Consider the following 24765-nt stretch of genomic DNA (forward strand, 5'->3'; position numbering starts at 1 on the left):
CGCTGGAGGGATCAGATCTCCCTGCAGGCCTGGGAGCTCCTGGAGGTCCCCCCCAGGAGGAGCTGGAAGAAGCAGCTGGAGACAGAGAGTTCTGGACATCTCGCAATAGATTAAGAAAGAGTGAAACACCGATGTTTTCACCAACATGTTACAGTTTCCTGTAAACATGACAGACAAATTTAGAGATTTTTTTAAAAACGTAACAGCTTCCAAATGTTTTAAATTATGTGACGGAGACTAGTTAGAAATAAATGGTTTAATAATGGAAATAATAACTAGCACGCTATACAGGATACAGTTACCAAAAGGAAGAAAATACAACACAAAATCTACAAAAGTTTTTTTTACAAGCCACGTGTTTTTAAAAGTAAAAACATTTGGAAAATTGCATCATCATAACTTAGGCACCTTTAAAAAAATGACAGAAATCAAGTTATTATAAAAAGTTTTGGAGCCCAAAATAACTCTATGCATGCATTTAAAAAACAAAACTCCTCTGCGTTCTGGTCGCACAGATGAAGCGGGGTTTTTCAGGGCTTTTGGAAAGCAGTCAGTCGTGTTAGTGGCTCAGGAAACGGTGGGATAGAGCAGCTGAACATCAGGTGAGTGTCTGACGGGTAAAAAAAAAAAAAAAACAAACATAAGGCTCCTCCACATCTGGAAGGTGAGGCCGAGGCAGCACTGTGCTCCAGCTGGTGGCACAAGGCGAGGCGGTGATAAGCTACTGCTGCAGAGACGAGGTACAATCACACGTCTGGTTTGGGCTTTCTGTGGATACGCATTCAAAAAATAAAACCATAAAAAGTCGGCTCGTAGTTTAACTACAGCTGTCTGATCAGGAGTGTGTGGAGGCTCGGACATTTACACCTGGTATTAGACTGTGAGACTGTTTCTAGGAGATATAAGTCGTCCTTTAGAGGGATGAAATAAACAATGAAAACACATTCAGTGATCAAATCGTCACCAACAGAGATGAATAGGAGTGTTCAGGGTCAACCTGTCTCTAACAGGTGGACAGGATGGCTGGCTTTTGATTCCTCAATATGGCATATAGATCTGAAAATATGACAAAGGCTGCAGGTAATCACTCAATTATTCATTATTCATTGATCTGCTAATTCATGTGTTTTGCTCTCAGTCATTTTCTTACCGTTTTAAGAAATGATTAAATTATTTTAAGCAATAGTGCAGAATTTCATCACATGTGTATGTGTGTCTTTGTGCAGCAGCCATGAGTTTGAGTTTCTAAAGTTCCTGAAACTGCAGAAAATGACTACTGCTAGCTCTGCTAGTCCTAAAAATGTCCAACGTGTCCAGTAATTTATTATTTTAGAAAAGTAAATATAAGTTACTGTGGGTGACAACAGGATTTGTGTAATTACTCTCCCAGCCACAAGGGGGGGGGGGGGGGGGCACACATTTTGCATTGTAGCTTTAAGATGTAAACATCTGGGTCTAAATAAAAGCCACCAACTCATCTATGAGCTGCTTAGTGTGACAGTTCTGGTCTCTAAAAAGTCTGTTTTAGTGGATTTGTTGACAAAAAGATCCTCTTTATCCAAACTGTGTGTTAATACCAGGTGAAAATGCTACAATTGTGACTTTAGTACTAAAAACTGCCTGTGGAGAATGAAAGAAAAGCTGCATAATCGTTCAGACAATCCATAACATACAGAGTCTGGAGTAGCAACAGGAATGTACCTCCATTTTTTTTCTGAACAGTCACATTTAAAAAGACATGTTGGCCTTCAGAAAAGCCAAAAATAAAAGCATGATGTTAACTGGCTGCACATAATGCTACATTCTGTAAGTTACAAAACAGTCACGCCCTCTAATATATATAAAAAAAACTCTGAGACAAAAGGCAGTGGAAGGCCAGCAGCCGGAGCTGAACTCCAGGTGGTCTGAAAGAGGAAGTGACAACTGTGATGTAATCCTCCTCCTCTGGTGCTCATGTGTTGAGTCAGCACAGTAAAGTAGTCCAGTGGTTACAGCAGAAGATGAGGCAAAAAGTCCCCTTTAAAAAAAGATTTTTTTTTTACAGTGCGCCATGAAGGCAACACTGAGACGAGAAAAGGGTCAAGGCATCTGTTTGTTTCCAGGGTTTGAACAATCGTTGAGCTGTTTGACATCAGAGCATCTGTGGTGATCACAAAACGATTGGATGAGAACGGACCACGTGTCCCGCCACATCCAGGAGGGAACAGCAGTGAGGCGGGGGGGGGGGGGGGACAAGAGGTTTTACAGGACGTCTTCACACCGACGTCTCCGACTGCAGCCTCATGACGAACTTGTGGCTCTTCGGGTCGATGAACTCCTCTCCGAGCCGCAGGAAGGGGAGCTGCGTTACCGTGACAACCAGGGAGAAGTCCAGGCGGCGCAGGGAGAAGACCAGACCCTGGCGCAGGGCTGAGGTCACCGGTTCCTCGCTCACCAGAGTCCACTGGCGCCCTCTGCCGTTCTGCTGCTGGTACTGCATGGTGGGACCCGGGGAGAGGTAACGCTCCAGGAAAGCCTGGCAGGCAGGGAGGGGGAAGGAGGGGGGGGTTAATCATCCACGAAACACTTTTTGACACGTTTGTGGTCCAAAGCCGACTCACCTTGGGCGTCATGTTGTGTGTGATGCAGAACTGCAGGTGTGTGAGGATGCTCTCCATGCTGTGGAAGGCCTGCTGCCGTGTGGTCCTCAGGTATTTCTGCATGGCCCGGGCCATCGGGGCGAAGATGGCCTGAGCCGCCTCCCGAGGATCCATCACCTCTCTGGGGTGTTTGGGAGACGAGGCCACCTCGTCCTCATGGAGACGCTTGATATGTGTGAAGGCCTCTTCCACCGCCACAACCAACCTGGATGAATAACAGAATACATCTTCAAGCAGCAGTTTTTTTAGTGAACTGGTATTCATTTATACATATTAGTGTGTGTATTTGTATATGTTTATACAGGTTTTATGAGCCTGGTGCCTCCGCCCCAGCACCAGGGACCTACAGCATCCACAGTAACCAGCAGGAGGATGAAACCAGGAAATAATCATTCCTTCCTATCAGATTCACAGCTTAGAAAAATGCCCCATCTGTGTTTATTGGATGCAGGTTTTAGCACTGTGGCTCAATATTCTTAACCACTAGACACAGAAAGATGGAGACTGGGGGCCCCCCTGTTAATCATGCTTTGGGTCAACCAACAGGAACAAGGTAGCCTAATACATATGTGTACTGCATCTCACCTGGCCTTGCGTTTACGGACCCTGCGGTCCATCTCGGCCTCCTCGTAGTAATACTCGTTGTGGGAGTTGTCCCTCCTCCTGGCAGCAGCTGCTATCATGGCTCGGGACTGGCCTGTGGAGTTATTGGTGGGGTTTTCTAAGAAAAAAAGGAGGAGTAATTAGACGGAATATCAGGCAGAGCAGAACACGTCTCTGATGTAGACTGACGAAGTTAAGGATTAATAACAGGCGTCAGAGCTGTGCTGCAGCTGTATTTACCGTCCAGAGAGTAAACCTTGAAGCCGGTCATCTTCTTGGACAGGATGGATTTGGGCAGGTTGAGCAGTGCAGGGTTGTAAACGGAGAAGTCGCTGTAATAACGGTCCAACACCCAGACGGCGGCCCGCTGGATACTAAAACACAGAGTGTCAGTAAGTACAGGTCATCGGATCATACACACATCAAGTCTGACATTAACAAAGAGTTTAAGCCTCACAAACCTGAGGTGACCCACGTTGTAGAACCTGCTGGCTCCGTCCGTGCTCCGGACCACTTTGAGGCAAAAAGCTGGCTGCAGGTGTCGGACCTCCAGCAGCACCAGAGCCAGGTACTGGATGAAGAGCAAGGCGTCCACCAGCGAGGCAGCGTACTCCACAATCCCCCTGTAGTCCTTCTCCCGGGGCTCCAGCACCCGCACACCGTAGAACAACCAGTACGACGCCACAAACAAGAACACCAGCACCATCAGAAGGCACCGGAAGACAAAGAAGCGTGGGAGGGTGGCGCGGGGAGGGCGGAGGAACAGCGCCCAGGAGGAGATGAGCAGGACCAGGAGCTTAAAGGCCAGGGAGACGTAGAGGCCCTCGCAGGGTGTGCCGCAGGGGTCGAGGGCGTCACGCCACAGGACCTGCGGGAGGATGAGGAACGCTAACGGCGTGACCAGAGCGAAGAAGCTCAGGCAGCCTCCCAGTGCGGGGCCAATAAACCGTTTGCACTCAAGCGGGCTCGACTCCTCCAAATCTTTGGTGACGCGGGTCAGGTCCTCGTTTGAGATGCTGTGCTCAGAGGTGCCGGTGACGACAGTGGTGGTCTCTCCCCAGTTATCATCCTGTACAAAAGAAGAGACAATAAAACCTGAGCTGAAGATGCAATGTATTAGTTTAATGTTCATTTTCTGTAATAAAGACACAGAGAATCATGCGGACTCATTCCAACGCCCTCAGTGTGTTATGAAAAGAATCAACATCTTCACTTAAGGCGGCTTAATGCCTCTTTACTATTTAAAGACTTCACTTAATGAAGAACAAATATGTCTCCTCTGGGTCCTCAAAGAAAACAGACACTTAATTCGTCTCTGGTATTTAAAGACTCAAGTGTCATAAACACATCACCACCTGCTGTTTCCCGCTGACTGACAGAGTGAGAGAGGACTGGACTGACAGATGCGCTATGTGCCCAAAAGTAAACGGACACTGAAAGGTGTGCACCCCATGTTGAGCAGAGGGTGTAGTGTGAGTCAAAGTTTGAAATCATTTCCCTTTCCGGCATAATTCTGAACGTTGACAGGGGAGCTACACTGTGTGGGCATCAACATATGCCGTCTTTGGCTCAAACAAAATCCAATATGGCTGACCCTTTCATCTCCGCGGGTCGACTCTGCATCAAGAAGCGGCTCTCCGGGTGTCTGTATGGTGACTGATTTGTCTCCGCGGCTGCTGCTGTCTCGGCTCTTGGATCTGTGACGGTCCCTCCGGTCCCTGAACGCAAACACACGCATAGATGTTCTGTGTTAATGGATGTTCTTTACTGATGATTCTGAAGATGTTACATGATTTGGATTTAGTAAACCCCACCTGTGCTTGCGGGAGCTCCTGGAGTGGGAGGACTTGTATGAGTAGCCCGAGTACTGCGACTCGTTGTCCATGTCTCGGGTCGGCGGTGAGCGGGCTTTACGAGCCCCGCCTCCTCCTCCTCCCGCCGTGTCGCGCCTGTCGCCGACTCCTCCCAGCTGGCTCTTGCGCTCAGAGATGGACTTGGTGGAGAGAGCCAGGGGCAGCTTGAGCAGGTCAACCTTACTCCTGAGGGAATCTATCTTGGAGGCCGATGAAGAGGGAGCAGGAGAAGGGGAAGCGGGAAAGCAGGGAGGAGGTGGAGGCTACAGACTGGAGGAGGAGGAGGAGAGAAGGAAGAGGGGCGGGAGAGGATGATGGCTAGGAGAGTTACAGCAGGAGGTAGTTTGGATCTGAAAAAGAAGGACAGAGAGGTGGTTGATACACTGACCGGTTTGTGGAGGCTTCCCCGACTGAATGTATAATAGGGCACTAAAAATACACCGCAGGGCTGGTATCTTTTCATTTTTCCTGCCTGAACTTCCTGCTCCCATGCTTCCAACTTTTATCACACCAGAACATCTAGATGGATACAACATGGGGGCCACAGAGTCTGTTCTGAACACAGCCAAAGTTCCTTTTTACATTACGCAGTATGGCCTTGGTGCATTTTCCAAGATAAACATCATCTGGCCTTCAGACAGGCATTCAACAGCGCATTTAAAGTGCTTTCCAAGGAATGTAACTGTTTAACTAAAGGCTCAAGATCTATGCCAAAGTTTCACTAATCTTCAACATGTTTGTTCTGGTATTAAGTTATGGTTCTAACTCAAGTTCATTTTCAGCAACAGCCAAAAATGCACACATGAAATTTATAGCACCATAAAAGTGAAATAACAGACGTGTCAATATAAAAGTGAGAATTTTTTCTTTTTTTTAAAAAAAAAAAAAGGTCTGAATGCTCAGATATAGAAGTCGTGCACTTTAGGAAAACATCCACGCAAACACAACTGAGTCTAATTATACAAATATGGCACAAAATACCGAGCCTGTAACACACACATTAACCCTGAACTGAACTGCAGCTCTAGTTTCACTGTGAGCTCTTAAATCAGCCGCGGAGGTTAATCATCACACCACTGTACCTCCTCTTCCAAGAACTGAGCTTTTTTAGCAGCAGTTAGCTGCAGCACAATGGCGGCCATATTGGATTACTGTGTTTTCACAAAACTTGTTTGCCCTCTCCCTCCCTTCTCGTCATCTCACATTCCCTCCCTCACGCCCCTCGTCCCCCGGGAAACGAGGGCCTCTCTGCTGCCATGGCGATGAAAGAGGGTGTTCAGCTGGACAGGGGGGGGATTGGAGGCTGACAGTTGCCATGGAAACCTGACCTCACGCCGCCCTCTGCCACACTGTTCTCCGCACAGGGGCGAAATCAAAATAAAAGTGTTGGCATGACGGATGTTGGACTGTCCTATGCTGGTTAAATTGATAAAGGGAGGGTGTGGCTCACTGGCATTGATTGGCCCATTGATTGCGGTGAATGGAGGAAGGATGTCGGCTGCCGTCACTGCCACACACAGTCTTAATTTAACAGAACAATTGTGTTCAACAATCAAATTCCACCTCCCTTCAAGGCAAATACTGTACAACTCTCTGGCATTTTCCACATCATAAGACTCCTTTCATTCATATTTTCTTCTTAAGACAAAGTGCTCCTAATCAGGGACCGAAATCCACTAACTTCTCCCAGATCGGAGACGACTGTGGAGCCTTGCAGCCATGTGCAAAACCTCAACAGCATACTTGTTCCAAACCACAAAACTCAAATGACTAACAGCCTCTTCCTGGTGCATCATCGCTGGCTTTAAGAGCAGAATTATGTTTTCAAGCCATAAAAAGATGTCATGTTTCATGTGAGCACAAGAAAGTAAAGATTCCTCCGCTGCTTTAAAACACCTTAGTGATGATTCACATGGAGGATCAGATTTAAACAGAAAATGGTGAGAAGAAGACGCAAAGATTTCCCAGACGAACCTGATATTTTTAGACTAAATGTAAACAGGGTTTTAATCTGATGTCTGCGGAGGTTTAGCTGGAACTCGCCCTCACAGACAGAAAAACGCGGCCAAAACAACAATCAGAAATCCTCACTGGACTTAATGCTCATCCTGCCTCCTCATATAAATAACAATTACACAATTACAGCAGTACGGTCTGTATTTCATAGATGAAGCAATGCCTTATTAACCTTTAAACATCTGTGAAAATCGAATATGTGTTTACATATGTTCATTTTCATGATGACATTTATGTGTCTATCAGTCAGGTCTGAGACAGACGGAGACATGCACACGTCTACATGACGACACAGAGCGCCCACATGCAGCTAAAAGCCTCAGAGAGCAATTACAGCTCCAGGAATAGAAGTCAAAATCCCTGCTAGCGACCTCCAAAGGTGCAAACATAACAAACACTGCAGAGATAACAGAAAGGTTCATAGAGGGGCGACACCAGAGGATGAACCAAATCACTGGAATCACACTTAACAACTGTGAGGTAAAGGGATTTCTCCTGGAGAGCCTGTTAAAACAAAACTTTGCCCTGATGTTAGCGTAGAAACTTAGCAAAAACAAAAGGGGCACTCCTCTGGGGACTATGAACATCCACACTTATTATTCACACTTGTGGGTTTGCGTGCATGAGGGAGGGGGACAGACTGCTCAAGGGGTCAACCAAGCAACCAAGGGGTTCATCCTCTGAAGACCCTGAAAATACAGTAAAAACCAGATACACATACCATGTGGTCGTTTTTTACATTATACTTTCTGTTCACAGGAACCAGCTACATGCTCCAGCTCCTGTGGGAGAACACCAAGACGTTCCCAGGCCAACTGAGCGGTATAAACCTTCCAGTAAGTCCTGGATCCCAGAACATCTCGCCAAAGAGGCAAACAGGCAAACAGTGACCACTGACACAACCAAACTCCTCAGTACAGACATTATCGATGCCACACTCGTTTGTCTTACTCCTGTATGCCAAGTCTGTCAGCTTCATTATGACCACACTGATGCCAGGTTGTAAGACTCTTTACTTCCTGGTAGGTAAATATCACAATGACTGTGAAAAATAATTGTTCCCACTTTAGTAAAGGACTCCTCTCTTCCTGTGTCATCATTTATCATTGACCTTAAAGAAGAATAACAACTGTTCAACATCCACATGACGTCAGAGCACTGACACTTAACCCGACACACACATAATGAGACACACATGCTACAGAAAGTGAAGCGAGTGGAGCAAACACAGGCTCCCACTAGGTTAACACAAGCAAACAAAAGACACTCTAATCCTTACAACCAACTATGTATGAAGGATTCATTTGTATATTCTCTGATAAGTTTTAGTTGTTAAGGGTCGGATAACGGCTGCATTCATATAGATCTTGACCTATATAAGTAAGGAGGGGGAAAAAAGCTTCTCCTTGACCCTTATACTTTGACATTCGCCGCACTGCCTGTTTGTGTGTCGGCCTATTACTGAGAATATGACACAACACTTGATCTACAAAGGTGTGGTCCGGCGGTGAGATGGATAAGGTTTCCTATTCATCCCACTGTCCTATGGCCTAGTTCATGAACTTCACCAAGACTCTTCTCTTCGGCACCAAATTTACAATACAGTTGGAAAAAGTGCATGAGTGAACAGGAGCGAGTTCTGCAGTCTGTTCTGAAAAAAAAAAAAAAATCTGCCACCTGGTTCTCTATCAGTTTCTTCAAAACAAAGCTTCATTTCTTTTCTTCCGCCTCACCTATTGTCTCCGAGCAGCCATTGTTAACCACACAGTGGTGTGACTTTTCAGTTATGTTTCTCAGCACAGAACTCTTTCTGTTCTTCGTTTTCTAAAAATAAAAAGATCCTCAGCGTTCGCTCAGACCTGTGCAGTGGTCTGTGTAAGGTCTGACGTTAGACAGTCACGATGTCGGGCTGCTTGATGGCTCAGCCCAAAGGCAGAGCAGAGTCATTTAATATGCATCATCAACCGAGACCAAAGATAAGAGCTTCCTCTAAAGCATCAGGCTATAAAAATACAATTAAGCCAGACGTGACATGACTTCCACAAAATGACTGGACACAATGTTAAAAACTGAGGGAATGGATTTTCTTCAGACGAGCATGAAAATACCCTCAATTTTAGGGTAGTATAGGTTTTCTGTGTATAATTAGAGATTTTGCCCTGATGTTAGCATAGAAGCTTAGCATAAACAAAAGGGGGTAATCCTCTGGGGACCATGAATATTCAGGTTCATTTTCAATTAGGCTTCAGGTTATCTTTGAGTGACAAACTGCTCAAGAGAAATTTTAGACATCCATTGGTCACTTAAACACCGGGGTTTATCCTCTGAGGATCCTGAATATACAGCAAAACAACAGACAACCACTCAGCTACAGACACCACAAGCATGTAACGGTGCTTAAAGATTAGACTATATTCTATACCTTCCACACATGCATAGTAGGTCACCGTCCACGGGATCTTCTGCTTATCACTGAGACAGCACCCTGAGAAGCAAAACCCAGACCTCCCTCTCCCATAGCTACCTCCTCCAGCTCCTTCAGGATGATACCAAGGCATTCCTAGACCAGTTGAGAGATATAAACTCTCCAAGAAATCCTGCATCTACTCAGAAGCCTCTTTCCAGTTGAACATACCTGGAACATCTCACCAAAGAGGCATCCTAACCAAAATGCCCGAACCACCTCGACTGAATCCTCTCAACATGGAGGAGAAGCAAGCTAACAACCAAATTAAACTTCATGTTATTCAATTGAAAATTCCTCATCCTTTGATGATGACCAACGGATGGCAAACGTTGTTTCTCCACTGCAAGAACAAACAGACCAGACTACCTTTAACTCAGCTAGTTTTTGAGTTGAACTAATCACAGTTCCAGTCCACAGCACCACCCCAGAGTTTTTCCAGGCCTGCCCAGCAACACCTCCAGATTAGTCCTTTTTCCTCTTCAAAAACTGTCCCCATCGTACATGGGAGTAGGGATATGAAATGGCCCCATAGTTCCTGGAGATGAGTAACACATAAACACAGTTTCTACTTCTTAAACTTCTCATAATGGGCCTCTTTCAGACCTTGGTGCTTAACTGACAAAATCTGAAAAGACTTATTTTTTAAGTCTGCTTGTGAGTCTGGTGGATCCTAAAAAGTTCCTCTTCCTGCCTAATAGTTCCTGCAATGCAATGTTCTGTGTTGGACTTAATGAGTCTGGTTAAACTGTCATAAAAAAAAGATGACATCAATAGCAATAACATGGTACATCATCATCATCATCATCATCATCATCAGACCAGGAATCTGAGTCATTCAGAGTCACTGTCAGGGACACAGTGTTTAGTGCCAACTCTATAATGACACACTGTCAAAATTCTGCCTTGAAACTCCAAAATATCTTTAAGCAAAGAATGTAAACTTATAACTGTGTCATCAAATATTACAGACAACATGGCCTCTGGGCCCTAAATCATTTACACTTCTATCAGTCAATCAAATCAAATCATTAATTCTCTCTTTGCTGCCAACAGCCAGCTTGAGTCATATGACTTAATACATGCAGATCCAAAGGCAAAAAAGAAAGAAATCAAGCTGTCATCAAACACTCTGAGCCGCTGGCAGCAGGACAGCAGCTGTCAGGGTGGAAAAGCAAGCCAGGACATCTCTGCACTGACCAGCTCCACTGCAGCAGCCATTTGAGGCCTGATGAAACCAACTGTGAAAATAAGCGTGCACACACACCCAGGCTCCAGCAGCAGGGGAAGAGGCTCATCAGTGTAACAGGGCCACACACACACACACACAGACAGACAGTGCTGACCACCACCCACGGTCGGCTGCGACAACATCAGTAAAAAACTGCGATAAACAGGACAACTGCTACTGTCACACATGGTCAGAGCAGGTGTGTGTGTGTGTGTGTGTGTGTGTGTGTCCAGGCCTGTCTTCTGATTCTGATGAGAGCTCTGCTTACATTTGTCCTCATATCTAAACAATGTGTGCAGAGACAGGAAGCAGCTCGGTGAGCTCAGATAGATGTGGTTCCATCTCGAAGCCACAGGCAGCTCTGAGATTTGTTATTGATTATTATGGTTTTTTACTTTGGTTTGGTTTTTTAAAAAAGTCAGATAGGGCCTTCGGACCACTCGGTGCTCGGGGTCTAATTCTGGGGAATTGGAGTCAATATATTGATTTCTATTTTCACCCCAACATAAATTTATGACCGTAAACTTCAACATTTAAATCATTTCCAATGATCAACAGACACGTTTTTTTATAGGGAACTATTTTCTGCCATGCAACAGTGAAAACAGCCCACATGGGCACTATTGATCTCAAATATAATGCCAGTACCTTTAATTTGGTGGATGTTTTTTAATTAAGTCAAGCTTGTGTATGTGTATGCTTTAAAAACCTAACTTCCCATCAGGGATCAATAAAGTAATCTTCATCTCATTTTTACTGCTTTAGAGCTGTAAATTAAACATTTGGTCAAAACAAGCTGATTAAAGACATGAAATTGGGCTTTAACATTTTTTTGTTTTTATGTGAAATATGAGATTGACTGGAAGGACTTCTTTACAGGCCGAGCAGCTGACAAAACATTTTTGATCCTACGTTCTTAAGTCAGACACTTTCAAAGATAAATAAACCACATCAGAGAGCACGCCGAGGTCAGAGGTGAAATTCTGTTTCCTGTCATTTGGTTGGATTGAGAATTTAAAGCTTAAAAACAAACCGAGTGGATTATTTATCCATGTTTATCCATTTATGATTAGTTTTAGAACATTGATCATTGGATTGAAGGCTGCTCTTTGGACAAAACAAATTAGAAGCCATCTTGGATTCTGGTCAGTTTGTATCTCTTGATCATAAATCAGTCTCAACACTACATGCATGTGTGTCACTGACTCATTTACAGTGCTGTGATTCTGCTGTCTGTTCCAGCACATTTACACTGAGCAGTTCTATTCCTGCTCCCACTTTACAGTCATTTACTGTGGCACCCAAAAAGCTGCACTCACAGTAATAAATCCAGAACTTGCTGTAACCCCAGAAAGTGTCTGAACGGCTCGCTGAGGCTGAGGTGATCCGGGCCTGTTCCTGCTGCAGCAGCGTCATCCTGTTTCAGTTTGAATTTCAGCCTCCTGAAAGCTGTGTGGACGCATGTAAACGCTGCGCTCTGCTGCCCGGATCAGGAGTCAAGCTGCATCAATAATTCACCGATATATATCCCACATGCACAAAAGGCTAGAAGAAGGCCAGCTTACTTACTGTGAGGAGGGCGACCTACAAAATGAGGAAAAAAAGGAGGGTGCTGTGAGAAAAGCAGGACAATGGGAGACTCCCAGGCCCCACCGGGCGCGTCCTGATGCCAAATTATCCCAAAGCCAGGTCCCTTTCTCCCCCACACCCCCAACCCCGTTCAGGTTCCGTACAGTAAATGAATGGACGCACTCAAATTCCCAGCAGTCCTGCAGCAAGGAGAAAATTCAAAACCTTCGGCCTACAATCAAACGGGACGCGCTCACTCCTTCCTTCCTTCCAGGCGCATCTCTCTCCGTCTCCTTTCTATCTTTACGTTCATCCGTGTTCCTCCCACGTTTAAACACGGTCCACGGAGCTACGTGGCCTCCGTGAGAACAACAATAGGGCCGTGGAGGGTCCTAAACTTCCCTGCGGTTTCAAAAAAAAAAGAGAGAGAGGCGACCATCGCGTCCTCTCTCGACTATTGTTTGGGGAAACTGGAGATCTCCGGCGCCCTAAATCCTCCCCCCTCCTCACCCTCCGCAGCGACACACGCACCCAAACAGCCACCGGCACCAGCGACATTTCTACACATTTCCACACAAAAAAATACTACTTACTTATTCCAGATTGTCCATTCAGGTATTTTCTCACTTTCCACTTTCTTTCCACTCCGCCGTAGCAGCGTGCGCCCCGCCTCCGCTCCAGTCTGGCCCCTCCTCTGGTTTCCCCCCTGGTGGTGGTGGTGGTGGGGACGAGGCCTGTGAAGCGCTGTGGTTCAGCCACAACACGTTTATTACCACACTGTGATGTTCCTCTGTGAGAGCACTCCCTGAAAAGAGGACTGTGTGGCAGTTAGAACGGCCCAAAATGAGCGCAGAGCTCTTAGAACAGAAGAGCTGCGCCTGAGCAGGGCCGGCCCAAGCCTTTATGGGGCCCTAAGCAGTATTTCATCCCACCACCTCAGCATCAGATGCTTCATCATCCTATAGGCTGCACTGTACCATCACCCATACCATCTCGTTTGTATTAATCAATGTTATTTTTTTAAATATAAAATATATATTTTATCATGGACTTTTGGTGCTCTTGGGGGCCCTAAAGCCCTTATGGAGCTGTGAAGACCAGACCAGCAGCATGAGGCCATGTTCACACAGCAAACCTGACACTTTATCAAGTATGGAAACAGATTTTTTAATGATGCTGTTGTTGGAAGTGGATGAATTTTGTTTTAAAAATAAATAAATTCACCTAAACCTGTCCATTCTCTTTATGAATGAGTATGAATATATAATATTTGCATATAAATAATATTGATCACCCAATGTAAGTATGACTGGACAATAATATTAGAAGATGTGGTCTATGAATCAGCTTTTTTTTATATCTCTAACTCCGTAAATAAATCTGTTGTGATTGTTATTTAACTATACATTAATCAATATACTGTATATATTGAACAAACATCCATTCAAATTCATACATTAAACGTTTGTAATTGATTGTTTTATATGTGTAAACCTACCTGTTTGAAGTCCTGCTCTAAAGTCAGAACAATTTCACTTAAACTGACAATAATTTAATTTGTGCATTATTCACTTTAAAATTGTCTGCATTTCTACCACTGCTCCTCTTTTGTCTTTTTTCCACTAAAGGAATATATTTGCTGTTTTTATTTTACTTCTTAGATTAAAAATACCCCCAGAAGAAGCTGGTTTCTGGGTTTCTTCTTCTCCTTTAGCCCTTTTTTTCATCCACTGACTGCATGAGATGAAGTTCTGCAGGGTGACAGCTTCATCTCAAGTGTTGTTTAAAGGTTAAGACTCAGCGCTACAGTCATGACTGAAGACATTGTTTCTGGTTTGAGAGCAGCTATTCATGCACCCAAAGGAACACCGATGAGCACTCAGCTCGAGTGGACACAACTCAACGACACAGAAATGGCTTTGTTTTTCAACACATATTACTCATGACAGCCTTCATCAATAATTTACTTTGATCATTTATTAAACCAGGGGCAGTCCCAGTTTTCACACACTGATTCTCCAGAAAAAGGATGATGTCACCCTCACGTGAACGCTGCTAATTAAACGGTAATCTGTTGTGATTTGTGTTTATAGACTGCTGATTTCTTTTGTCTGTCATTTCAAACACATTTTTTTCAAACCACAGTGAGAGAAAACACATTGGAAAAGAAGCAATGTTTATTTCTTCATCAAGGCATCCTCTTTGATTCCAGCCATTTAAACATACACCCGACAAAAGAATTAAAACCTTGTGTCATTAAAGAACAAAAAAAAAAAAAGAGGAGTGCACAGCCAAGGTACCATCGAAAAAATTCTGACTGGTTGTAAAGGTTTTGGCAGCTGATTGATAAGAAATAAAATTCGTCAGCCATGCCAGACTCTTTTTTTATCTCCACTCAAATATCACAATATGTGAAATCGCAGTGGTTTATGTGTGTGTACTGGGACAATAATCTGATAACATCCCAGCATCAAGAAATTATCAAAATACTTCACTGCACATTCCCAGATGTTGCAAAAAAATCTTAAGTTTCTACTTGTTCACTGACTCAGAAAGTGGTTTCTTATCATTAGAACTGATCGATAAGTTAACTACACCGACAGAGAAGACAGCTACAGTATTGCACATACCATCGCAATCCTCACACACACACACACACACACACAATCATCTGCTCACACACTCATTCACATTTATATATTCAAAGTCACACACTCAATGCTCGATGTTTAGTGCCCCCCCCCCCCCCCCCCCCCCCCCCGACACAGTAAACAAAACATTTGTTGACAATAAAAAGGGAAAACAAAAGAAATATAAACATCTTTTTTTTTTCCACTGACAGGGCCCCGCTGGTGCCTGACCAGTGTCTTCTGACCCTGATGAGTCCAGATCCATCCAGGCCAATCCAGTCCAGTCCAGTCCTCGTGTCACGTCTCACCTGAGTGAGTCCATCAACACGGAGTCGTCGTCTAAAAGAAAAGCCCGCTGCTGCTGCTGAATCTAACCTGTCTGTGTACCTACTCACGGTGTGTTTAAAAGGAAACTGGGACAGAAGGAGTAGTAGCTGTTATAGTTGTCGTCGTAGTAGTAGTAGTAATAGTAGTAGTAGTAGTGGTCGTGGGCCTGAGATGCTTCTGTGTGGATCAGTAGGTGGCGTTGGTGGGTTCCCTCCCCGAGCTGAAGAGGATGTCGGCCTTTGAGCTGATGATGTAAGTGAGAAGGAGGGACGTCAGCAGCACGCCGACACCCACGCCGAGCGTCAGCATCTGGCAGAAGAGAAGAGATTACTTAAACATTGGAATATTAACAAAACAAAATCATTTCTTTTATAAGATGTTAAAACAGCAGAGTTAAAGTTTAACTGAAGCTAATACGGCACAATTAACCCCATCAAAACTACCAGGAAAAACATTAAAAAGCATTCATTGTTGGGAAAAACCCAATCACCATAATTCCTCCTCCTTTCTCCTCGATTTGATGGTTGTCCACACATACCGTCTTCTCTGATGTCCCTTTCCTGTCCTGTAGTAATTCTGCCCTGAGCACTAAAGGCGGCACAAAGGCCCTTTTAAAACCCAAGGAAAAATCTTCCCCCAAAATTCAGTCACTATGTGAATGATCCAAATTGCAAATTCTGTCTTCACGTTTCAAGAAAATGCCATCTTATGTGACCACACGCTGGCAAAAAATAAATGGATGAATTAAAAATACTGCTGAATGTTTGCCGAAGAGCAATAATTGGTGTCTCCAAAATCAGACTTGTTACATTAACCCTCAGGGCACCCTTCAATTTTGGCTACGTTCGTACTACTAGGGCCCAAACGTGTACCTCTTTTAAAGGTGCTATGGCAATGTCATATATAAATTTATTTTATTTTTTTTACATTTTTTTTAATTTCTTTTCTACAATGTCAGACCTAACTATAGATATAAAGTTTTTTTATATATTTATTCTATTTATGTCATAAAATGGATGATTTTTTGGAAGAAAACAAAATACACAATATTTTGTCATAATGTCATAAATATTTTATAATTTCACTGCATCAAATTGTTTAAATAACTTAAGACTTAATTAGACATAGAACATTTTTATATATATTATATAGTAATAATAATGTTTTACATGTACTGCTGGATGTTTGCTGAAGAGCAAATTGTTACATTAATGTGTGCAGAATGAAAGAATATATTAGCTACTGGGGGTTTTCAGGTAAAAAAAATAATGTAATGCTTTTTACGACCTTCGGATAGCCTTTGTTTGGTGCAGCTGGTGGCGTGCAGTGGGCTTTTAGAGCTACAAACTGCCATGACAGACATAAACCAAAGCTGTAAAGCTGCAACTGAGACAGTAAAAAACTCTGTTGCTTCATGATACATTATTTTAGTACAGAAACGCTGCAGCTTTAAGGTCTCTGTGTGAAGAATTTTAACATCATGGGAGCAATAAGATAAACAGTGTGAAACCAAAGGCAGCAGCCTAAGCTGCAAAATCCTATAAGCTCATAAAAATTCTGCACGCATTGGCTTAAAATGGAGATGGGAGAGGTTTCAGTCGACTTCAGCATGGCGTGATGGACATGCCCAGACATGAAGCTTGTTGTAAACAGGTTATCCATCATTGTCAAGATTTAACCAGCTTTATTTTTGTTGGTACAGCCCCTTTATTGCTGTTGTTATGGAAACCACTTGTAAGATTAGGCCAGTTTGGCAGCTAAAAGTGCTGAAATCACAAACGTAAATTTGAGTCAGAGGTCAAACAGTATTCGGATCATGTAAATCTGGTTTCTTTATAAAAGATTTTAAGTTTTATCTTGCATCTATAAATCATAAAATTGCCTAAAAAAATCAGTATGTGGATGATCAGAAATCAATCAGGACATCAGTGGAGCTCAGCATTGACATCCGTGTGATCGTCCTCACCTCCAGTTCGTGACTGGCCACCAGGAATACGCGGCCTTTGATAGTTTTCCACCTGGATTCTGTCCATGTTGAATAATCTTTGGAGGTGTACTCCCTCAGGTCGAAGGCCGGGGACAGCGCTTTGGAGAGATGAACTGTGGAGCGGACGCAGTAACCCTGCCGATTCGTGCTGTTGGGAGGTGCTGCTCCTTGGACCCACCTGTAGTTGTACAGCTGAGGCACATAGGCGAGAAGGTTAATAAACTGCATTACAGGCAAAAAGCAGGTACTGGATGGAGAGGGTTCATTTCTATGTTCTGACTATGTCTTACATGTTTGCTGTCCTTGTCGCTCTCGTTCTCTCTCTGGTTCTGGCAGTCATCCTGAGTGATGTTCATAGTGCTGCCAGTCAGGTTAGCCAGCAGGTACTGGACCAGAGAGGTCGGTTCACTGGGCTGCTGAGTCACACCAACATAGAAGTTTGTGGGTCTGTCAGCTGAGAGAAAGAAAACAGAAGAGTTATTGTGGCTGGAAATACACCCACTCGCCCACCCCGACCACCCCCTGCTGGCTGAGGATCCACCAGAGCAGAGCAATGTCGCTTCCTGCTACAAAGTCTATTTAAGACAGGACTGCTGCAGGAGGAGCTTAAGTCAGAGCTCATTTAAATCCTTCATTACAACAGGCAGCAGTAATAAGACGGTCAACTGTCATCAGAGAAGCAATAGCATTCATTTAACACTGCTCTCCTATGAGTCAAGCACAAAACAGAGTGACTTACTCAGATGGCTTGCAAGGTCTGCAGGCACCAGCTGCTGGAACCAGGAGTTATTTGACCGGACAAGAAAGCCGTACAGCATTTGGCTCACCTGGAAAAGGAGTAAGACAAAATCACTTCTGCCCAGCTCTGCAGATGCACAGATGATGCAAAAAAAATGAAAATCAAAAAGTGCAAATAGTGAGAATTGTATACAGGAGGTGAGTCTTACTATCTGAGGGTCTGCGTTGATGTTCCTCAGCTGGGTGTCTGCTCCTCCCGCCTGTATGTACAGAGCTCGAGCCACTATGGTCGCAACTTCAGTCAAAGCCTAGAAGTTGTATGAAGACAAAAAAAAGCAGAAAACCTTTGTAGTGCTGCAGCTAAACAACATGTTCGTGACAGAGATGAAATGTTGACAATGATCCTGCAGAAATAAAAACCGCCTTTGAAAGAGAACAATTCTGCTCATATAATAATTACACTGCAGTAAGTCTTCATTCAGGTTTATTAAAGGTAGAGTAGGAGATTTCATTCTGATGCACTTTCTGTTAAATTAGTGTAACTTCCCCCTCCGGCAGTTTCATAGTCGTTAGCCAGTCATTAGACACACCTGGCCCAGGCAGCCAGACCATCACAGGTAAGTATGGAAACATTTAGTGCTATTGTTTTTTAAGTTTTACCCAGACCCACCCACTGAGGTCCTCCACCACATATAAACCATGTTTCCCCACCAAACAGTTAGAACTCATGAAGCTGCTTGGACGAGCAGCAAAACGTCTTCAAGAAAACTCTACAAGTCCAGACGCCTTGCTTCAATCTTCTCTACGTATGATGACTGAGAATCTTCATCAACATGTTTACAATCCGATAGCAACCAATTAGTTCGGCAGTGTCGCATTAAAATGAAGAATATGAATCATCTGTGGAAGCTATAAAACACTAAAAACATCAGCCAATCCTCCGGGTGGACCCTGCGCGGAGTATTGGCTGGTTGTCACTCTCTTCCTGCTCTGCGTGCACCAGAGAGGTACGTGCATGGTGGCCGAAGTCACAGACCGCAGCTCGTCTTCAAAAAAAACACACAATTTTAAATTACCTTAGCAGTGTCTGTGACAAACTCCAGCTGCTCCTCTGGCGTCAGGTTCGGTGGGTAGGATACGTTCAGATATTCTGCGTTATCAAACATGCTCTCATAGTACCTGCACACATGAAACAAAGAACAAATCCACAAACATTCTTTTGATTATTCATCAGATGTAACAGTGTGTGGATCTTGTTTAAGAAAAAAAAAAAATCACCTGTTGGCGAATGCAGACTGGTGATCCTCGATAACCACACCAGGGATCTGCCGAGCTCGCAGGAAGCGCTGGAAGGACGATGGAGGGAGCGGCTGAGAGACACCGGGCTCCTCTACTGAAAAACCTGAACCAGCAGAGGCTGATCTCAGGTTGTTTACGAGCTTGTTTACCTAAAAAAAATGTAAAAAACCCCAAATAATAAATAAATAAATAAATGATAATGCGCACACTGACAACTTTTTCACTGTCTATGTGGGATCAACTTTCATGACAACAGTTAACATATTGTCTATGTTAGAAAGAATGTCTTTCCATATTGGTTATAAACGTTCACTTCAGACACACAAACCTCATCATCGATACTGCTGTTCCTCCGAGACACAGGATCAGAGTGAAGCCAGATCCTGGAGTTGTTAAGGCGTCCAACCTAGAACAGGAAAATTCAACAATCATGCTCACATATTAAACACATTACATAACTTTGCTAAGTATATCTAAAATAAACTCCCTTAAAATCTGGAGGCATGTGTGAGAAGATAATTTAGCAGCATACATACCTGTCCAACTTCCAGCACTGAGTCAACGTTGTCCAGATCCACTACAAACTCATTATTCTCCATGTCGTACACCAACCTCGAACTGCCGATGTAGTCAAACGTTTCCTAAAGGTGAAATAAAGACGCACAGCAGCATTAGTAAGAGTGACGGGACGGTAGAAAGAAAACATTGGAGACAGAACTGACCCCTTGGAAGAAGGTGTATAAGATGGTGCGGTTCGGCGGGGCCTCCTGGGTGGCGTTACGCAGAGCATGTGCAGCTCCCAGCAGGGTGATAAATCCTGAAGCTGCACTCTCTGCGCCCGGAGCGATGTCAAAGAAAAAAGACCTGCTGTCAAGCTGCAGAGACGACAGGGGAGCAGAGGAGAAGCCTTAAGCAGACGTCACAATGTAGGTAAGCAGGTCCATTCACGACTTTTTTTTAATCATTCCATAGACCACAATGTGACAATGAACAGTATAACAACAGGATGCTATTTGTTGCATGATGGGACCAAGCACATTTTACCGACTGAGGATTGACGGTCAGAAACTCACCCTGGCTGCTGCTATGACCACCTTCTCCCACATCTTGTGGCCCTTGGTGGTGGTGTTCAGAGGCCTGGTGGAGGCCCAAACATTGTAGTCACCCAGAGGGTCACATACCATCTCTGAGGAGGGACACAGCACAAACATTTGCTGAGAAACGTTTTACTTTAAAAAGGCCACAGAAATGCCACATAATTGAAACAGACTGGCTGGTCATTTTTGCTAAATACCTGGACTGATGCTAAAGTTTATATCATTCCTCCTCATGCAAGTGGCCGTGTCAGTGACGGCGGACATGTGGGAGTACAGCTGCATGGCACACAGCGGGTACCGAGGGCTGCTGCCATTCGCAGCACGGTTATGTTCCATGTAGCACTGAGAACAGAGCAAAGTGTTCAAGTCAAAATATATTCGCCAGACACAGAAACCACAATTATTTTATAGCACCTTAAATAGTTTAAATCCTTAGAACATGTCAGAACACACACACACACGGTTGGGTCTGACGCTCTTGCTCAGGGGCACGTAGTCAGGCTTGAGAGCTGCTGCGTCTTTTATCACTTTGTACCACAGAAGCTGAAACAGAACAGTTTCCCTCCTCTATCCTAACCCTTATCAAAGGAAGAGCTCAACCACAAATGTTTTAATGTCATAGCAATAAACTGTGACATAAACACAGCCGCCAGACATTAAAATGTTTCAAGAGTGCTTCACAGGGCAAAATCATCGACTGGGAACTTCAAATCTGTAATCTACCACCATCAGTGAAACTAAAAGCTGAGACTAAACATAACTGAAAGTTTGCACTGAACCACAGTCACACACTTTGAATTTAACACCAGTGTAATATGATCTGTCTGTTTTTGTTTCATACAGGGGAGGAGAAGCGGCTAATAATTTGTAGGTTCTGTCACATCGTTTCATCATAACGTGCCAAAACATGCCCTACGTGAAGATCATCTTATGTGTAGAAGGCACAGTGTCATTAGCATCATTCCTAATCTCACCACCAGTGAGACCAGTTTTATTGTGACTGCACTATTTGTAAAGGATTTTCACTCTTCAACCCAGGGACAAGAAGAAAGAAGCTTATGACAGACGCAAGGTGGCGTGATTCTTATCAGCAGCCTTTGGGTTTCAGTTCTGTTTTTTTTTTAATGCAGCTCATTGTCTTTTGTTTACCTCAAGTTTAAACAGAAGGGAGCTGCTGTGAGATTAACCAATCAGCACCCTGCAGTTTTTAGGGCCGTTAAAACCACCCCACAAAACCACTCCTCCTGTGCTGGTAAAACCTACCAACACTGCAGCAACTAAAAATAAAGTTCTAAAAACTACAACTGCATGGTGAATACACAAAAAAAGCACTAAAACCATGAATATTGAATGAGATTAGGACAAAAACGGTGGGATTTACCTGTCGTATGATCTGGGTGTCGTTGTCGTCCTTCAGGGAAAAGATGGGGAAGTCAAACTCCTCGTAGGACAGGCCGTTTCCCAGAGGGTTCCACACCGTCTCATTACAGTGAGCCAGGACTGGATCATAGCTCTCTGAATACACACCTGGGAGAAATGCAGAAGAAAATCAGCAGCAGTAACACGACAGATTTCATCAAGCATAGAAGAGATTATATGCAAATCAACTGGCATCACAAAATCAACTGTACAGAAAATATATGAAAACATCTCCACTCAGAGATACAAACATAAAACATGACACGACTGCAGCTTGTGGTCACGCCCTCATCAAACTACAATTTATTTCTTTAACTCATAAAGACCAGAGGTGCAGGTCTTGTCATGCAAACCCACCCACCTGTGTTCTCGTTGGGGCATTTGGTGTGTGGAGAGAAGCCTTCAGCTGGATTTGTACTTGGCGCCACAACAACAACGCCAGCCACCCTCCTGGAGCTTTCCTTCAGTTTTATCATGACAGGCCTGACGGGCAGACAGTCGGCACGGGGCACAGGAGATGATACAGGAAAACATACAGGTCAGACAGGGGTCAGACTCTTTGGAAAAGTAGTTCAAGTTTCTTTCCTGAGGGCTAGAGAGTAAAGACTTGTACAACACAGTCTTGTAACTGACAACTGGTAGGCTGGCGTCAAATTCTCAAAAATCTCAACCTTAAAGAAATCGAGCTACAATAAGTTACTATATATACTTTTTAAAGTAATAAATGTCAAAAAATAAAAGCAGATTTATTGTGTGAGCATTTGTATGAGACTCAACGAGGGATTTACACTAAATAAAAACTGCTGTGAGTATTTCCACTTCACAGACAGAGACATGTTGATTGTACCTATTAAAGAGCCAGGACTCCAGGATAACCATATAAGGAGGATTGGGACCGGAGCGCAGGACCCAGTCCAGGTTCTCCTCTGACTCAAGCACATGAAGCACACCCACATCACCTGACAACGAGGCTGAAACCAAAAAGAAGAAATTAAACATGTGTGAAACAGCGTGTCCACCAGGCCTTTTTCTCTTTTTTTTGTGGGGAAGGATGAAATTCTGCTGCAGCGCAGATAAACCTGCTGCTGCTGCTGCTGCTGGGGCTTTTGTAGTTCAATGACATCAGCATGAAGTAATCCTAACAGCTTGGTAATCAGATATTTGTTACAGAAAGGCTTGTTTCACTGTGCTCTTTCATCTTTGGAGATTCCTTTCCTAACCCCCAAAGCTATTGCAAGTGCATTTCAAACATCAACAGCCTGAAGCATCCAACCACGACTAAAGAGTCCAAGGATACACAGAGGCATTGTTATTCATCTTGGACACTTCAAACATGTTACTTTACTCACACTGGCAGCCTATTTGATGTGTTGCATTTAGCAGTCGCACACATGGGATTGTGTAATTGAGATGCACATAAATCTTCTTTTCCACTGAACTACAGCTGGCACCTGCAAGAAAAAAAAAACAAAGTGAAGTTAGAGCTTATTTTACAGATGTCATCCCCACAAACCCTCAAATGAAAAGTGGCCTCTTTAACTCATAAGTAAAAAAAAAAATCATCCTACATAACATGCTAATTGATGCCTTGGATTTAAACTAATATTCAGCAGTGTGCAAAGAAGATAAGCATCCGATCCATCACAGATTCACTCAACATGCAGGATGACATCACCCACAACATGCAGCCAGATGCTTGAGAACAGTCATCAGCAAAAAGAGACCTTGAACCGATAACATGGCCCACATAAAGTCCTGGTATACAGCAGGAAGTGCAGCCTACATGCACGGGTGTTTTTAGTACTTGTAGAAACTGTGTCATGTTGTCACAGACACCAGATCACACCTAATAAGTCTTTTCTGTCCTAAACTGTTATAAATAATTATGACTCAACAAAGGGTGTGTAACTAAGAGGCACTATTCTAAGAAAGTTAAAGTCTTCAATACACCTGTAGATGTCTGTCTTAGTTCACTTTAATTTACTGTGCTGTTCCCAAGGCCAACACACAGAAGCAGATAATGGATTTTCTTCATACTAAATCATATTTAGCTGGATCATTTGTTCGCCGAATTTACAAGGACAACCTCATATATATCGCCATCATTTTGCGTATGTTTTGCACCACAGGTATGTCAGGTAACAAACTAATTAACGTTACACTGCGAGGAAATGTATGTAATTTGGTGTGACGTTCTAGCATTTAATCCCTTTGAGCTCCAGGCGGCCGCAGCGGGGAAATCACGAGCAGTCACGCTGATACAGAGTTTGCTCCTGCGAGGGAGGGCAGACCTAAATGTGAGACTGACTCAGAGAAAGTCCACAGAAATGATTAAAGAAAAGAAATATCGGCTTGTTTCTCAACTCCGAGCTGATGGAATTCAGCCGAGAATCGCCGCGATCTTGAACTCCATTGTAAAACTTGTGTAAAGAACCGGCATTGAGGGTAACAGACTTAACAGGGCAGCTTTTTGCTATCGCTAACTAGCCTAGCATTCAGCTAGCTCCGAGCACAAAGAACTCCATCCGGATAACAACCTGAGAGCAAAACACACTTCGCTCGCAAGGAAATATGTGTAGTCATGTATTCAGCAGTGTAAGAATACAACTTACCCATGAAAAATAAACACACAATGAAATTAATAATCCATTTGTTCGAGCGCAAATCCATCTTCCTGGTTTGAAAAGCAAAAAACACAACAGGAAGTGTTGACATGGGGAAACATCCGGGTTCCGCTCTTTAGTTCCGCCCTCCAGAAAGAAGACGGACCCGGTCAAAATGGCACCTCTGGGTATTTAAATATTCTTGCAGTTGTAGAAGTATTCTGTTTTTAATTCTTTCGGTCAGACAAAACTCATGATAGCAGTTGTAATAAATCTGTTTACATTGTCCA

General features: G+C 43.8%; 2 protein-coding genes across 3 annotated transcripts; both read right to left on the reverse strand.

The window, feature by feature from the left end:
• Window positions 1–690: 690 nt before the first annotated feature.
• LOC114450276 (vang-like protein 2) lies at window positions 691–13081 on the reverse strand. 2 transcript variants are annotated; one of them, XM_028428287.1, is made up of 8 exons: window positions 12969–13081; window positions 5057–5445; window positions 4837–4960; window positions 3704–4311; window positions 3483–3616; window positions 3225–3360; window positions 2601–2844; window positions 691–2515 (listed from the first exon to the last, which is right to left on the reverse strand). In XM_028428287.1, exons 2-8 carry the CDS (start codon window positions 5125–5127, stop codon window positions 2255–2257), a joined length of 1578 nt encoding a protein of 525 aa, XP_028284088.1. In that variant the 5' UTR covers window positions 5128–5445; window positions 12969–13081; the 3' UTR covers window positions 691–2254. The 2 variants fall into 2 exon arrangements, with proteins under 2 accessions (XP_028284088.1, XP_028284089.1); XM_028428288.1 differs by lacking the exon at window positions 12969–13081 and adding an exon at window positions 12376–12749.
• Window positions 13082–14532: 1451 nt separating this feature from the next.
• ncstn (nicastrin) lies at window positions 14533–24601 on the reverse strand. Its single transcript, XM_028428245.1, has 17 exons — window positions 24485–24601; window positions 23222–23323; window positions 22720–22843; window positions 22234–22355; window positions 21835–21980; window positions 20651–20795; window positions 20430–20542; window positions 20079–20231; window positions 19893–19997; window positions 19685–19762; window positions 19336–19505; window positions 19134–19236; window positions 18267–18365; window positions 18059–18146; window positions 17610–17773; window positions 17299–17511; window positions 14533–15641 (listed from the first exon to the last, which is right to left on the reverse strand). The coding sequence occupies exons 1-17, from the start codon at window positions 24585–24587 to the stop codon at window positions 15519–15521; spliced, it is 2151 nt and encodes a 716-aa protein (XP_028284046.1). The 5' UTR covers window positions 24588–24601; the 3' UTR covers window positions 14533–15518.
• Between the last annotated feature and the right edge of the window lie 164 nt (window positions 24602–24765).

This window comes from Parambassis ranga, chromosome 17, assembly GCF_900634625.1.
Source record: "Parambassis ranga chromosome 17, fParRan2.1, whole genome shotgun sequence".
Taxonomy (NCBI): domain Eukaryota; kingdom Metazoa; phylum Chordata; class Actinopteri; family Ambassidae; genus Parambassis; species Parambassis ranga.

Excerpts from the sequence above, each read along its gene's own strand:
- LOC114450276 (XM_028428287.1), bottom strand. The coding sequence starts at position 5,127 with ATGGACAACGAGTCGCAGTACTCGGGCTACTCATACAAGTCCTCCCAC. Across the intron at positions 3,361-3,482 it reads CAAGGTTTACTCTCTGGACG|AAAACCCCACCAATAACTCC; the intron begins GTAAATACAGCT and ends TTTTTTTCTTAG. Across the intron at positions 2,516-2,600 it reads CACACAACATGACGCCCAAG|GCTTTCCTGGAGCGTTACCT; the intron begins GTGAGTCGGCTT and ends CCTGCCTGCCAG.
- ncstn (XM_028428245.1), bottom strand. The coding sequence starts at position 24,587 with ATGTCAACACTTCCTGTTGTGTTTTTTGCTTTTCAAACCAGGAAGATG. Across the intron at positions 19,237-19,335 it reads CAGTCTGCATTCGCCAACAG|GTACTATGAGAGCATGTTTG; the intron begins GTGATTTTTTTT and ends TCATGTGTGCAG. Across the intron at positions 17,512-17,609 it reads GCGACAAGGACAGCAAACAT|CTGTACAACTACAGGTGGGT; the intron begins GTAAGACATAGT and ends TATGTGCCTCAG.